A 15,172-nucleotide genomic window follows, 5' to 3' on the forward strand; every position below is an offset into this window, starting at 1 on the left:
TCTGTCAGCCTGTTTAAAGACTGAAAACATTTTTGCTCTGTTTGGTGAGAAGATGAGTGCCTCCATGATTGTAGACCACAGAAAAAGAAGGAGCTTTCTTAAGAGGTTTAGGGGAAAAAGGCATGTGCGTCAACGTTTAGGACAATAATCCGGTCGGCTTGATGTTCCTGTGACTACAGATGTTAAGTTAAAACTGACGGTTAGCAGAAGACAACAACCTTCAAAGACAGCAAATAGGAAACATAAGTTCAAGAAGTGTCAGAATAACATTGTTTGAGGGAAAGTGAACTATAAGGAGACGATCTAAAAGAATGCCATTGTAAAGAGCAATCAAATCACAGAGACACCACGCGCTAAATCTGTGCAGAGAAATGAAGTCAGGCACTCTGAAGCTAAATATGCTACCTAGCATGCACCAGTTTGATCACGGTTTCGGGTCATCTCTTCCAACAAAATGAGGCCTTTGAGTTTGAGTTTGAGACAGATGGAGCAGTTTGCTCATTAGTGGAACCAAAGTGCCTTCTGACAGCTGCAGAAGGCTCACCCACAGTTACACAAGTCATTTGATTGTTATAATTGCAGAAAAGGTTGAACAACTAAATGTTAAAGGTAGTGTCATTTTTCTCCATGCTCGACCCATTAGTTTGTTTTAAAAAGGTTCTGCAGAACAACAATTTAAAAGAATGTCTGTTTTTGTTAGTTAGTAAATTGTTTATTTACTAATAGTTTTTTCAATTGCACATTTTCTGAGATCATTATAAGGTTTTTCTTTTGTTTAAGGAGGCAAACTAACAATGTTGTTGACAATTGTTTTTTGCTTTTTCCCACCCAAAAAACTTTTAATCATTTATGAAAAGAAGAAGTTCCACAGGTTGATAAGTCACATGACTCATATGTCTGCTGTTAAAACACCATGATATAGTTTTACTCTTAAAGAAGGTCAAAGACAAATGGAATATTGGAAGAAACTGAAATATTCACAGTAAATGGACAGTAATATAAAAAACTGGCACAAAGTAAAAAATATGTGTTGAAGAATTAATCACTTAAAAGTTTTGCTTTTTACTTTTTTCCCCTTATATTTTAGTTTTCCCACCAAAAAAAAAAAAAAAAAAACTCAAACGCTTGTTTCCGCCCTCTAATCAATAGTGTTGGTAATGACACACTGGAAGCAGCCAGGGTCATCCAGAACCTCCTCCACAGCGGGGCAGCAGGAAGCACTGGCCCACAGGCTCTGACAACAGCCAAGACAGAAGATGGAGAACAGGGATGCTCGCCTTCTCGCTGGGGTGCTGTTTCTGGCTGCATGGTTTCACCTGGAGGCTGCAGCAGGTAAGAAACAGGAGATACTGCGGTTGATCCTCCAGAACAGACTGTGTTTATGTATTAAACGTGGGTTTCTTTTAAAGACTGCTTCAAAACTGCCAGGTCATCATTGTAAATGGGAATTAGTTCTCGATTAATCCTCCGTGTAAAATAAAAGCTAAATTAAATAAATAAATAAATAAATAAATAAAAGACTTAATGATTAGACAGAAAAGAGAGAATTGTTAGTTTACAAACAGAAAAAGTTTAATTTGACTTTTTTATGAAAGTATCACAACACAATTTTTTACATCTAATTTAAGACCTCTTATTTCCTATGTCTAAAAGTTTTTTTTTTTTTAATCTACAAAACGCTGATTCAGCAAACTTTTTACCAGCATAGTCACTGATTCAGTGGTGCAGCATGCAGGGCTGATTCAAGGTTTAACTACTGTCACTCTGCAGCTTGCCGACTTAACCTGTTTCTCTCAGCTCAGCTGTGTTTCTGTGCTGCTGTGTCTGCATCAGGCATCAGGAAGGAAGTGTCACACATTTGAGTCAGAAAGAGGAACTGGACCCTGCGACCATGAATCAAGGCTCACATCCCTGCAGTTCCTTCATAAAGGGAGGGGGAGGGGTGTCATACAATGTGACTCAAATGAGACAAAGCTTTAATTAAGCATGACCCACAATTCATCATCACCCAGACAGGCAGCAGCTCAGCTGATCGATGACATGGATTTGGATCATATTGACCTACTATTTGCCCTAATTAATTATAATGTCCAGTTTGTTTGCTTGCAGAAACACACTGCATGAGTGTCGTACCAACATCACCCAGTTCTCTCATCTTCTCTTGGACCAGACATGCTAAAAGTGGATGTTGCCCAGGATGGAGGAAGCAGTGGTGACACCATCAGCCACTCCCTGACTCTGGTGCAGCGTCTGGAAGCTCTCCTGGTTCAGGGCAATGGAAGCGACGTGTCTCTGCGGGTGGAGACGCCCAAAGCAGACGAGGTGAAGGTGTTCCAGGCTCACTCTCTAGTGCTCTCCCTGCAGAGCCCTGTGTTTGAAGAGATGCTGCTGAGCCGCAACAGCAGCACGCTGGTGCTGAGGGAAAGCTCTGACTGTGCTGCCGTGTTTGACAAGTTTATCAGGTGAGTCTGGAGTGAAGAACATCTACCTCACTCTAAACCCGAGTTAACTCTCAGGCTGGACAGATCAGCCGACAAGTCCAAACGAGACGGCCAATCAAGAGTTAGACATAAAGCAAATTGATTAATGAGGACACAGCTGTGTAGCTCAATTTTGGCTCCTGTGGTGCAGTGGTAAGACACTGAAGAGCCAGCACTGCAGCAACAATCAATATAAAAATCTATTTCTATCACATGCACTAATGAGTTTCTTTAAAAACAGAATCTCTGCTTTTCCTGTCGTGAGACCATTGAATCTGTAACACAAAAATATGTTTTCCAGCTGTACATAAAAAAAACATGACTGCTTTAATAGGCAACTGAAATCAATGAACACAAAACACTGAACAACACAGAAAAAATTGTAAATGGTGTATACATATATAGCTTTTTACTGCCATCCTTAAGGCCCACACGCACTTCACAGTCTCATTCACACACTGACGGTGGCTCCGCTGCTAAACTGGCACCAACCTATAACCAAAAGAAGCAAGATGGGGTTCAGTGTTGCCCGTTGACGCTTGGACATGTGGGCCCACAGGGCAGGAACCGAACCTACGATTTTTCCAATTAGAGATTGACCGCTCTACAGAGTAGCTAAACAGGAGAATCTAGTTAGATATAAGGCGCAGAAATGGGGCAAATGGTACGAACAAATGAATCCTGACAGAATTATGCACATGAAGCTTCAGCTACGATCATTTTTCAGACACACACAAACCTGACACAAAGCAAGACGACTACGCAAAAGAAAAACGGGGAGTCAAATGATTTTACTGAACTTGCTAAATGCAGAAACTTCACCTAAACAGCAAAGACACAGCAAACCAACGAAAAAGAAACCGAGAACAAAGTGCTGAACAAGCATTTAGCTGGACTTAACAAGTTAAAGAACTGACCCAAAACTGAATCTCTTTCATGACACCCTAGTTTGCTCTAAGTTATGTTCTTTCTAGAAACATGCCTGCACCAAGGCTTTTTCCTGTCAAGAGGAGACAAAAATCAACAAAAAAACAGTACCAGATATGCGGGTGCATGCATGCAAAAATAAATAATTGACTGAATGAAGGAAAATGCTAATATTTTCTAATAAATTGAAAAAACCTAAAAAATTAGATTTCTTTTTTTAAGAATCCTGTATATTTTTTAAAACCTTTAGGCACCAAATGTGGGTATATTTTATAAGATATCGCAATAATACATGGCATTAAGTGATAAAGGTGGTGACTTAATGGATGTCAATAAATACAGGCTAAGCTAGGTCAAAATGCATGCAGCAACAATGTAAAAAACAAGCGAGCGGATCAGTGAAAGCTGTTTTGTTGTGCAGACCCTGATAGGAAATGCTGAAAGGTGAACAACAACCTGGACAATTTTTACAACTGAAAAAATGTACATGAACTACACTATATTACCAAAAGTATTAACTCCCTCATCCAAATGATCAGAATTAGGTGTCCTAATCATTTGTCCTGGCCACAGGCGTATAAATCATGCATAGACATGTAGACTATTTTTACAAACATTAGTGAAAGAATGTTCTGCTCTCAGGATCTCTGAGTTCCAGAGTGGAACTGTCATAGGATGACACCTGTACAACAAATCCAGTGGAGAAATGTCCTAAATCTTCTGCAGTCAACTGTCAGCTCTACAGAACAACATGGAAGAGTTTAGGAACAACAGCAACTCAGACACCAAGTGGTCGACCACATGAACTGATGGAGAGAGGTCAGAGGATGATGAAGGTCAAAGAGGTCACAGACTTTCTGCAGTCAATTGTTACAGAGCTCCAACCTTCATGTGACCTTCAGATCAGTCTAAGTACTCAGAGAGCTTCATGGAATGGGGTTCCATGGCAGCAGCTGCATCCAGACACATCATCAAGTACAATGTAAAGTGTGGATGCAGTGGAGTAAAGCATGCCGTCACTGGACTCTAGAGCAGTGGAGACGCCTTCTCTGGAGGGAGGAGTCACACTTCTCCATCTGGAAATCTGATGGACCAGTCTGGGTTTTGAAATTGCAGGAGAACGGGACGTTTCAGACTGTATTGTTGGAGGAGGAGGAATGATGGTGTGGGCTTGTTTTTCAGGCCCCTTAGTTCCAGTGAAAGGAACTCTGAATGTTTCAGGATACCAAAACATTCTAGACAATTCCATGCTCCCAACCTTGTAGGAACAGTTTGGAGCAGTCTGTCCTCTTCCATCATGACTGTGACCAGAGCACATAGCCAGGTCCATACAGACATGGAGAGAGTCTGACCTGGACTGACCTGCACAGAGTCCTGACCTGAACCCCATAGAACCTTTGGAATGAATTAGAGCAGAGACTGAGACCAGACCTTCTCCACCAACATCAGTGACCTGACCAATGAGCTTCTGGAAGAATGGTCCAGAATTCCTAGAAACACTCCTCTGCCTGTGGACAGTCTTCCAGAAGAGTTGAAGCTGGAATAGCTGCTGAAGGAGGACCAGCATTGAACTCTGTGGGTTAGGAATGGGAAGGACTTCAGTTTATATGAGAGTCAAGGCAGAAGTGACAATACTTTTGGTAATATAGTGTATTTTGTATGAACATATATGCCCTTTAAACCTGTGTGTTCTCTGATACCAGTAGATGAGACACAGCACTGGTTCAATAGAAGGATTATTACACTTTATTTTGAAGATTTGATAAGCTGGGGGCAAGTCTCAGTCAAGTCTGAGCACTTAAGTTCAAGTTTTGCCTCAAGTTTTAAAACTGCTAGTTAAATTATTGTTTGCTGTCATTAACTGTTCTTAAACTGCTTATACGATAACAGACATTTTTACTTTTCCAATGCAAATGGTTTTAAAGAAAACTTTATATAAAAATTAGAATAACTAAACATTGTTGACAAGTCCTAACCCTCAAGTCTCCAGTGAAGTCTCAGGTCTGTGCCTTTGAGATTCCAGCGGGACTCAAGTCCTTATCTCTCATCTCTGGCTGGTAGAAACATTGACAGTATCTTTGTGTACTATTGGGTCAAACCCATAGTTTACTTTCAAGATTGTCAAAAAAAACACACATTTATATATAAAAAAAGACCAATGGTGCACAAAATGTGTTAATTGTTACTTCAAGAATTTCAACTTAAATATAATAAACGGTAGAGGTAAGGAATGGAGGGATTGGGTTTGTAACTGACTGTTTCTTCAGTTTTTCATTTGAATAAAAAAGAATCTGGAAGTATCTGAGGAAATTGGCTGTGAAACCAAAGCTAAAGACAGATCTTTAAAATGTTCACTTTGTTTAGGAGCCATTTCCTTTCTGATCAACATGAATCTAAAACCAACTTTGTTCCCTTGTCTGTGCAGATATCTGTACTGTGGAGAGATTTCTTTGCATCCAGACCAGGCCACCTCCCTGCACAAACTTGCAACTAAATACCAGGTGTTCAGTCTCCAACAGGGAGTGACCCACTACATGACCCAGAATCTGGCCAGACACTCCCGGACGGGTCATGTAGCGAGCTGGTATGAGTATGCCTTGAAAGCAGAAGATGTGATGCTGAGGGACAGCTGTCTGCAGTACTTGGCCTGGAATCTGTCATCTGTGCTGCAGAGTGGTGAGTGGGTGACCATCAGCAGCCAGCTGCTCATGACCCTTCTGCAGCGCTCAGACCTCATCCTGCAGAGTGAGATGGAGCTCTTCGCAGGGCTGGAAGCCTGGATTATCCAGAACGAGCCGGATGGTCTGACGGCCGAAAATGCTTTGAGGGCTGTGCGTTACGCTATGATACCACCAAGAGAGCTCTTCCGGCTGCAGACCCAGTCCACAGTTCTGGCTCGCTATCAGGAGTCGGTGCGAGACCTTCTCTACATGTCTTACCAGTTTCATTCAGCTTCACCTCTGCAAATGGCCAAATTCTTTGATGTGAACTGCAGCCTCTTCGTACCCAGGAACTACCTCTCTCCTGTGTGGGGGGCACCCTGGATCATCAACAACCCCACACGAGATGACCGCAGCACCAGCTTCCAGACCCAGCTGGGACCCAGCAGCCATGATGCAAACAAGCGGGTGACGTGGAACGCCTTGTTCTCGCCCCGCTGGCTACCCCTCAGCATGAGGTCGATGTACTCAGAAACGGGCGCTATGCAGCCAACGCGGGTGGAAGGGGGCCGTCCTCGCATCATCATCACTCCAGCCACGTCCAGTGCTGACTTTGCTGGAGTGAACTTTCAAAAGACGGTGCTTGTAATGGCTCAGCAGCAGGCAAGGCTGGTGGTGAAGCATGTGTACAATTTCCACCAAAGCACAGAAGAAAATGGAGACTTCTTGGCTGAAGCCGACCTGTACCGCCGGACATCCGAGTATCTCATCGACAGCTCCCTCCTCCTCCACATTGTGGTGAAACCAATGTACCAAACCCTCATAACCACAAAGAAGTGACCATGCCAGACTCCCCGCTCAGAGATAGACCGCTCAGTCCTGTTCCAGGATCTGAACTCGTTTAGTGGCATGAAGCTCCTGTTTTGATGGTGAACAACCAGATCATAGTTGATGTGCTATGAAGGGAACTGTGAAGACATTTGTTTAAAAAAAGGTTTTAAAACAAAACAATTACTTACCACTTTATGGAGAAACATGGAGGGGTGTTTTATTGGAACAAAAAGAAAATTCTTCATCTTGTCTTTGTTTTCCTCTCATTAATTACCTCGTATTTAAATATTCTTAATTCAGCTGTTTTATAAACAGTACAGATTTTTTGATTGAATCAAAATAAATTAGTGAATCTTTATAAACAATGTAAGACAACTGAATTTTCTCCAGGAAATATTGTCGGTGAGAAAAGCCAAGAACATCTTCAGATGAAGGTTTGTTCCTACCATGATGTCTGTCTTTTCTGAATACTGGTGCTATTGACAAACGTCTTTAACATGAAGGTTCACATGTACTGTTCCAGTGAGGGATGGTGGTTGCTTAAACAGGGCAACACATTAGTCATCATTAAACTCTCATCACCAGCAGTTCTTTTTTTTTTTTTTACATTTTTACATGAGTCTTTAAATTCTGTGTCATAAAAACGCATTATGAAATAATTTTGTTTTTTCACACTACAATAGATGTGAAAGTGCACTCATTGGTTAAATATTTTATTTGCGGTTTTCTTTGGTAGATGTGTCTTGCTTTTGCCTGAAAATAAATGTTTTGATTGTTTTATGTGGTTTGATATTTTTAGTTTCCTTTCCTTTTATTGTGATTAATTGTTAAAAGTTTTAATACAATAAATAAACAGTTTTCTAAAGCAGATAAAGTGTTCAGAAATTTCTGATCTAACCTGTTGTCAGAATGGCAGTTGGTAACTAACCCACATAATAAAAAGGGAAAAAGAATAGGAAAACTTTTTATTTCCATTTAAACATTAATATCATTACTGACCCATATTGTAAATGAATGTGTACTGTTTTTTCTTTTACTTCAAATATTTAAGGTTTAAGGAAAAGCATGTAAAAGGATGAAATTCTTAATCAGTACACAGAAAAATTATCTTGATCTGAAAAACGAAAAGACAAGGAAAGCAATCATAAATATAGAATACATTTAAAATCCAACATAAAAAAAACAAAAGTAGGCTGTTATTTGAATTGGCTAAAAGATTATTGAGAGATAATTAAGTGGAAAGTAATCCAGCACAATAGTCAAATATAACGATTTGAATATGATTTCAAACCCTAACAAAATTAAGACAAAGTGTGCTTGCTAACATTTTCAGAAGAAGCCAAAGACTGTCATTTCTAATGATGCGTTAATGCTTGAAACGTTCATCCCTGTGCAAAAGCCTTTAACGGAAATCTTTTATATGTTTAAAGGGTTACACATGTTTTCTGAATCAATTGTGATCCCATCTACTTTTTCACAGCAGCCCTGAGCCCGTTTTGTTGGAATGAATGTGAGAAAAACAGTTTAGAAATATAGAATACACATGTTTTGGTGAAATGGCAAACAATCTGATTAAAATGAAGTTGTTTTTTATGTTTTACTTTTTTTACACTGATAAATGCAAAAAAAGAGAAATGAAAAGAGTTAATGAAAAAAACGCTGTAACAAAAGGTTGGATATTTTACTAGCTGATGCGATTAAACTGCATTTCCCACAATCCCCTGCACCACAAGCAGGAAGAGCGTTCTCTCGCAGGGGTTCACTCTGATCCAAGTTAGGAGCTTTCAGCTGCCAGCCTTGGCCCATCATGTAAGTGCTGCTGCGAATTCTTTGCAGAGCAGTTGCAAAATTACCTCTTTTTCCGACGCCGGAGGGGGCCGTGCATTCACACCAGCGCCCTGTGCACGGACACGCACGCTTCGGACGCAAAAAGGCTCAAAGTGCATGAGGATCGAGGCTTGTATTTTGCATCTTTGTTGCAAAGCAAGCCGCTGAAGCTCCAGTACGAGGGCGATGGAGGGAGGGAGTGAGAAAGAAGGCAAAGTCTTTTGTGCTTCCCCTCCCCCTCTTCAAAGCAAAGGGGAAATGTCTCAGCCAAAGGGAGGTAAGAAGCCGATCTGTGCAAAACTAGCGACATGCAATCACTGCTGCACGCTTTGCTACATGCACCGCTGCAGCTCGAGCACGGTCGGTGCATTTTGAAGTTCGAAGCCTTTGAAGGGTCAGTTGCATTTCCTGTTTGAAATCTTCCCCTTTGCACAGTTCCTGGTAACACGATGCTGCGCGTACTCACTCACATTGGCGCTATTGGTAGCGCACAGGCAGGGATGTTTAGCAGAGGGCGCACAGTCACGAGATACACAAGGACATTGCAACTCTTTACAATAAAGTCTGCACGAGTTGACGCATGGCCCCTGCATGCTGCCCTGTGCCAGGGCCTCGAGCACAAATGTATGCTTTGTTGCATGCAGGGGTCAAGACAGGAGAACCTGCAGCTGTCAGAGGATACAAAATGAAAGTCTAAGAATAGACATAGCTGTGCATTAAGGAGGTGGGGAGTTTAGGAACAGTGTGCAGTTTGCCTCCTTTTAGGAAAATGGACTGACTACTAGTGTCCACTTTTCTTCCAGCACACACGTGACAGTTTGCAGAAGCTCAAACTGGATCTGTACAGCCAGAGGGCTATTTAAGACCAGAAGTGATTCCAAGTTCCACAGGGCAAGACAGCTGCAGTGAAGCAGCCCTGGTGGTTTTCCTCCATGTTTTCCCAGAAGTCAAAAGGGAGGCTGGTTTATTGCATAACATTTAGGGCATGCATAACACACAGGAGGTGAACAGGTAGGAGAGATCCCGGATAGTCGAAGCCTGTTTATCTGGTACAGTCAAGTGTCCACCCACCTACAGAGAGGAACTGTCTTTTTGCAGCCAGCTCATCTTGTGATAAATAATGCACACATTTTATTTCTGTTTGCTGCATGAATGAGCCCGTTCGGGGCTTTCCTGAGAACAGAAGTGGGTTTCTGTTGTCACTCTGTGACGTTGGCTTGATGCAGAAAGCTGCTGCTGAGCAGTCAGTTAATCACACAGAAGATTGTTCTCACAGCTCTGATTTTGCAGTGAGTTTTCTTAGGGAACAAAATGGTGCTTGCAGTGAAATCACTTCCACTGGTCACCGTCAGGCCAAACTATCAGCTGCTGCTGTGAGGAAGCAGAAATGTTGGGAGTAGTTGTTGATCTCAAACTTTGTTGAAGGAAAAGGATGGCGAAACAATTCTCAGTCGGAGCTTCATTCTTATCTGATTTTAGTTTTCACAGTAAACGTCTTTGAGCATTTGTTTAGCATTGTAATTCATCCTTTAATCCTTAATGCAATGGGAAAGCATCACTGTAACATAGTTATTGATCGCTGCCGATTGTTACTGGAATAGGAAAAATAACTTGTACATGCATACTTTTAGACTCGTGAGATTTGGATTCTGTCCACAAAAAACAAAAGTTATACTTCACATTAACAGTTTAGTGGCTCGTGTTACGCAGAATGTTCTATGGAAAAAGTCTGGCTGATACTGCGTTAACCACAAAGTGACACTGACTAATATAGACAGTATACATTGTCTGCTTGAGGCTTCATCAGATTGGGCCATTTTGGTTGTAACAACCTGTATATCAGCCTGTTTGCATCATAAAGATGCACCAGCTAAATCAACGCTTTCAGTACTTGTTTACTCCACTGGAAGCTGACCAGTAGCACTTTAAGTTCCCGATGCTGCTTAGATCTGCAAAAGGCCTTCAGCAGGAGTGTGCACAACTAGAGCCAAATCACAGTAAGTCAAAGGGGTTGGCTGTGGCGCAGAGGCACTGTAGGTTCAATCCACTGACTTTATGGCTTTAGAGAACTGGAGAGAGTGGGTCTGATGTCACCCATAGAAAATGCTTTGTCTCTGGCTTCAGCCAAGCCAGTTCAATCCATTTTTCCACAATACGGACCTCACCATGTATGAGTCTGTGTCACTGTTTTTATGACTACTGTCACCAGTCATGATTGATAATGTTGGAAGTCCTCACCCCTTCCTCTGAAAGCGACTCATGGAGGTTTAGGAAGGAATATGTAGTATAAGCTCTCCAAAAAATGGTCAGATAATTGACCAGTATTTTCTAAAAGCCTAATCATTTTTTCATAGTTGATATATGCCCTCAATTTTTAAAATGTAACTCACTTTATGACTTTTCTTATAATAAAGATTAGCTTAGTCCAGGAAGTCTCAGGACTTGGTCCAGTGAATGAGGTTTGACTGGGAAAGGTACTCCTTCATATAGCTGGAGTTGCTTCACTTTGGCCTTTGATGCAACATCATACAATTAAAATAATGTTCTTCTTTTTGCAAAAAAAATAAATAAATAAAATTAAATAAATAAATAAATGGCTGGTATTCACTGCAAGAAGTTGATCTTAGATCTATGAGCATCTGTTGCTCCTCACTTCTGAAATTCAGAGAGGCTTTCTTGAATTTCAGCTTCGTCCAATTAGTGCTGTGAGTTTACTCACAGAGATGTGCTTTTTTATTACAGCATAGTTTTTATTGGTTGACAGCTGATGGTACTGTTAAACAATTCTATCTGAAGTAAAACAGATTCCCAGTACTTTGCTGTTTTCTGAAAGGCTTAGTGTTGTACACTCTTGAATTTCTGTTGACTTCATTCGTTATAGCTGTTTTCTTTCTGAAAACCGTACTTGAAATCTACTGAACTTTAAAAATATGAATTTTAGTTCAGTCTATGTCTGGCTGTTCAATGAACAGTGCTCTATTTTTCTGGGTAGATTCTTTGGAGAACCCCTCTAGTCTGAAGCTTCACGCCTTTCTTTATTGTCCATTTTCTAAACATTGATTTATTATTATGATCATTTTACTCATTCTTGTAGATCTTGTTTTAGTGGATAGTCGCTTGGACATGACAAAATTGCTGAATCCGAATTCTTCCTCTAGCCCCACAGCTTCTCCCTACCTCCACATTTAGCCATAGGGGAAGAATATGGCCAGAGACCACAGTCAGGTTTAGGATTGAAGTCATGGACAGAAGATCTTTTTGATCTGTGCTAATGAATACGTGGGTCATATAGTTGCTGAAAAGGTAAATACCATCAGAAGACATGGTAGTGAAAGGCTATGGATAAAAAAACAGACTTTAAATAATTAGAACCTGTTTTTACCCTAATCTATGTTTCACGCCAGCCTCGCAGTCTTAACAAAGTTGGTTTAAGGTTGTGGTTATGGTATTTATTTCTTCATGACAATCTTAAAGTTTGTCTTTTTCTTTCTGAATTTAAATTTTGACACAAGCAAACAACTAGCATGGTCATTTACTATGTGACCAGATCCTCTTTGTGATTCAGCTGGACAGCTGTTGAAGCTGGTCTTGAACCTGTAACCTGTCCCACTGTGCCATTTCTCTCTGAAATCGTACAACTATTGAGTCCAAGAGGAAAAATCTGAGTATCTGAGGCTTTTTGGATTATTCTTTTGGGTTATTTCTGGAGAGTTGGGTAAGATTTTAGTGAAGCGTCCTGCTAATTTAGGGGCTGGGTCAATAAGGTTGTAGGTAAAACTGGGATGACTTCTAAATTTACATCGATGAGTGATAAGCACTTTGCAGACTAATAAAATAGTGCTGCATGGGCTAAGTGCGGATTGAGATAATGGGTGAATAATGTAACTTGTAGTGTAAGAGCATTTTGAGGGTCAGCTGGACTTCCTGTGTAAGTACAGTCCAGTTATGTTAGGTGTTGATGCTGCAGTGCATCCTCCTTGGGTATGAAAAACTCTACTTTTTGGCTCTTAAAGTCCCACAGAAAGAAATCATTTGAAAACTGGAGAAAATACAATTCTTTCAAAAATATGGCTTTTTTCTGCAGTTAACATGCAGGGTCTATTAAAAAATATATTTTGCGATTTGACCATGGGTGCAACACAACCCTGATATTTAACGTCTTTTTAAGTAGGGTTTGTGTTTTCTGCAAGTCATTTTTGTGTTGATTTATTCTTAAGATTGGACAAAATTCCCGCCTTTTATTCCCAAGTCTGTTGCAAACACATGATGCAGTTCCTTAAATGACCACTGGAACCAAAAAGGGGACAATTCTCTGTGACCTCTATATGAACAAGTTGATTCCCAGTCCGTGGAAAACACATTTACAATCTGTTGTAATCAAATCTTTTTTTTATGCTGTGTATTTTACACATAAAAACATTCTTGTGAAACAAAGCTAATCAAAACGGAGAAAACAAAATGATTTGATGTGTGTGTTTACACAAGTTATTTCTGTTTAAATGGATTTAAATCCATTGAAAAATCAGTTGTTAAAAACTAATAGCAATGATAGTGTCACCCTTTGTAACCAGAAGACTTGACCACCTTTATACTGTAGACAACAGAGCAAAAAGAGGGAAAACACAAAGAATTAGCTTTGAATTAATTTACTGCAGTAAAACCCAAAACATTTGGTTAAAAATATTAGATGTATAGGTGCAAGACTGAAGTCAAAATTGCAGAAATAATATTTAAAAAGCATGTATTTTTCAAACATGTAAAACAATTTGGTAACAAATTATGTGTTCATCAGCTCCTTGTAGGCATTCATAGGAAAATGAAGTAACATCCACTGATCTGTATCAGCTGATAACCGGAAAAAAGGCAGTTTTGCATATTTAGATCTTGTCTCTCTGCCTTTAACATTAAGATTAATAGGGTTCAAAAGCCTTTGAAACAACAAAGGTATGTTCTGGCTGCCTGCTTTAACGACTTTTTGTCTTTTTTTAGTTTGCTAAATATTACTAAGGTGAACTTAGTATTATTTTGTTTTTAGATCCTGAGCCATTCTTTGGCTTTTCTTAAGCAAAGTTTTAAAAAGCTGATGTCTGTTTTGTCCAATATTTGGTCGTAGATATCCTCACATCTGATTTTGTAGACTTTAATAATTAATAAAGTTAGTTCATTGACTTGATGATTTTGCAAAACCAAATTAAATTCTAGAGAAAACATAAGAAATACAAACGCTAACGTGGATCCAGACACAGACGTTGCTGTGGCATCTTTATGTTGAAATGGTAACTTAGGGTGTGAGCCCTAAAGACAATGTGCTCAGAATTAGTCCTTAATGCTTTAAAACATTTGATAGCAGCACAGCTTCTCATTTTGCAGTAGTAGCTTGAGCAACTGAAGATCCTTGTATTTTGAACAGCTTGAAGTGTTCTTTATTTCCTGATTAGATTGTTAGCAGCTAAAATAAATATCTAGTGTTAATTGTCATATTTGGTGTAAAGCCTTGGGCATCTTGAAAAAAGATTTCTTATAGCAAGTGTTTTTCTGTAAAAGGAGAAGTGTTAACTATCCAGGAAAGGGATTTAACTCCTGAAAAGAGAAGGAGGTTTCGAGGGAAATAAAGAGGTGACTTTCAGAGTAAATATTAGGGTGAGAAATTATGCCCTCATGCACTCTAGAGTAGAGCAGATTACTATTGAGACTGGTACATGAAATTCCGCCCCATCTCTCCAAAAAATAACTATCTGAACTGGTTTTGAGAGCTGAGTTGGTTTACATTTGCATCAATGATGAGCAAAATACATTTGATTCTAACACCAAAGCCAACAATATATTCATGTCCCATCATGATAACCTTCTCTTTTTGCCCTGACTCTGCACAGCACCTGGGAGACGCCCCTGACAGTGCTGACAGTAAAAGAGACGTGAATTTAGGGCACATGCGTTCAATAGGGGCCAGTCATCACATTCTGTTGTTGAAGGAAAATGAGGGTGAGAATGAGTGGAGGCAGGAGGTGTTGCGGTGCAAAATCATCCATACAGACGGTACATACCTCCAGACTCCATTTGAATGCAGACCACAAGGTTCTAAAGGTAATTTCTGCCCTGCACAGCTGTGTTCTCATCAGATTTCCAACTCAAACTTGAAGCTTCTTTAGTTTGAGCTGCTAATTTAGGAGCTTTTAAAGAAGGGGCTAAAATAATCCTGTTCGAGAGATCATGAGGCGTAAGACTCAACTGTTAAAGTTATTTGTTAGCAGGTAAAAGGCTGTCAGAAAGCTCAGATTGTGTTTCTTGCAAAGTGCTTCTACTTTTTCAGAAATTCAGTTTCTGAAATTGGCAAGATTGTTATTACCTTTGCATTTGCCTTCTTTATGATGAGAAGAGAGATAAATCCTGAAAGCCAAGTAAAAGTTTGAACTTGCAGGATTTAAGATGATAACATCTAAACTTTTA

General features: G+C 40.0%; 2 protein-coding genes across 2 annotated transcripts in view; both read left to right on the forward strand.

Moving 5' to 3' along the window:
• Positions 1 to 472: 472 nt before the first annotated feature.
• On the forward strand, positions 473 to 7,542 carry LOC112154429 (BTB/POZ domain-containing protein 17). The gene is made up of 3 exons (XM_024285350.2): positions 473 to 1,332; positions 2,171 to 2,462; positions 5,833 to 7,542. Exons 1-3 carry the CDS (start codon positions 1,257 to 1,259, stop codon positions 6,905 to 6,907), a joined length of 1,443 nt encoding a protein of 480 aa, XP_024141118.1. The 5' UTR covers positions 473 to 1,256; the 3' UTR covers positions 6,908 to 7,542.
• Positions 7,543 to 8,617: 1,075 nt separating this feature from the next.
• map2k6 (mitogen-activated protein kinase kinase 6) overlaps positions 8,618 to 15,172 on the forward strand; it is a 45,190-nt gene continuing 38,635 nt past the window's right edge. Inside the window, exon 1 of the mRNA XM_024284973.2 lies at positions 8,618 to 9,002. Within this exon, the coding sequence (XP_024140741.1) occupies positions 8,912 to 9,002 (91 nt within the window). The 5' untranslated portion in view covers positions 8,618 to 8,911. The remainder of the gene's footprint in view (positions 9,003 to 15,172) is intronic.

Source organism: Oryzias melastigma, linkage group LG19, assembly GCF_002922805.2.
Source record: "Oryzias melastigma strain HK-1 linkage group LG19, ASM292280v2, whole genome shotgun sequence".
Taxonomy (NCBI): domain Eukaryota; kingdom Metazoa; phylum Chordata; class Actinopteri; order Beloniformes; family Adrianichthyidae; genus Oryzias; species Oryzias melastigma.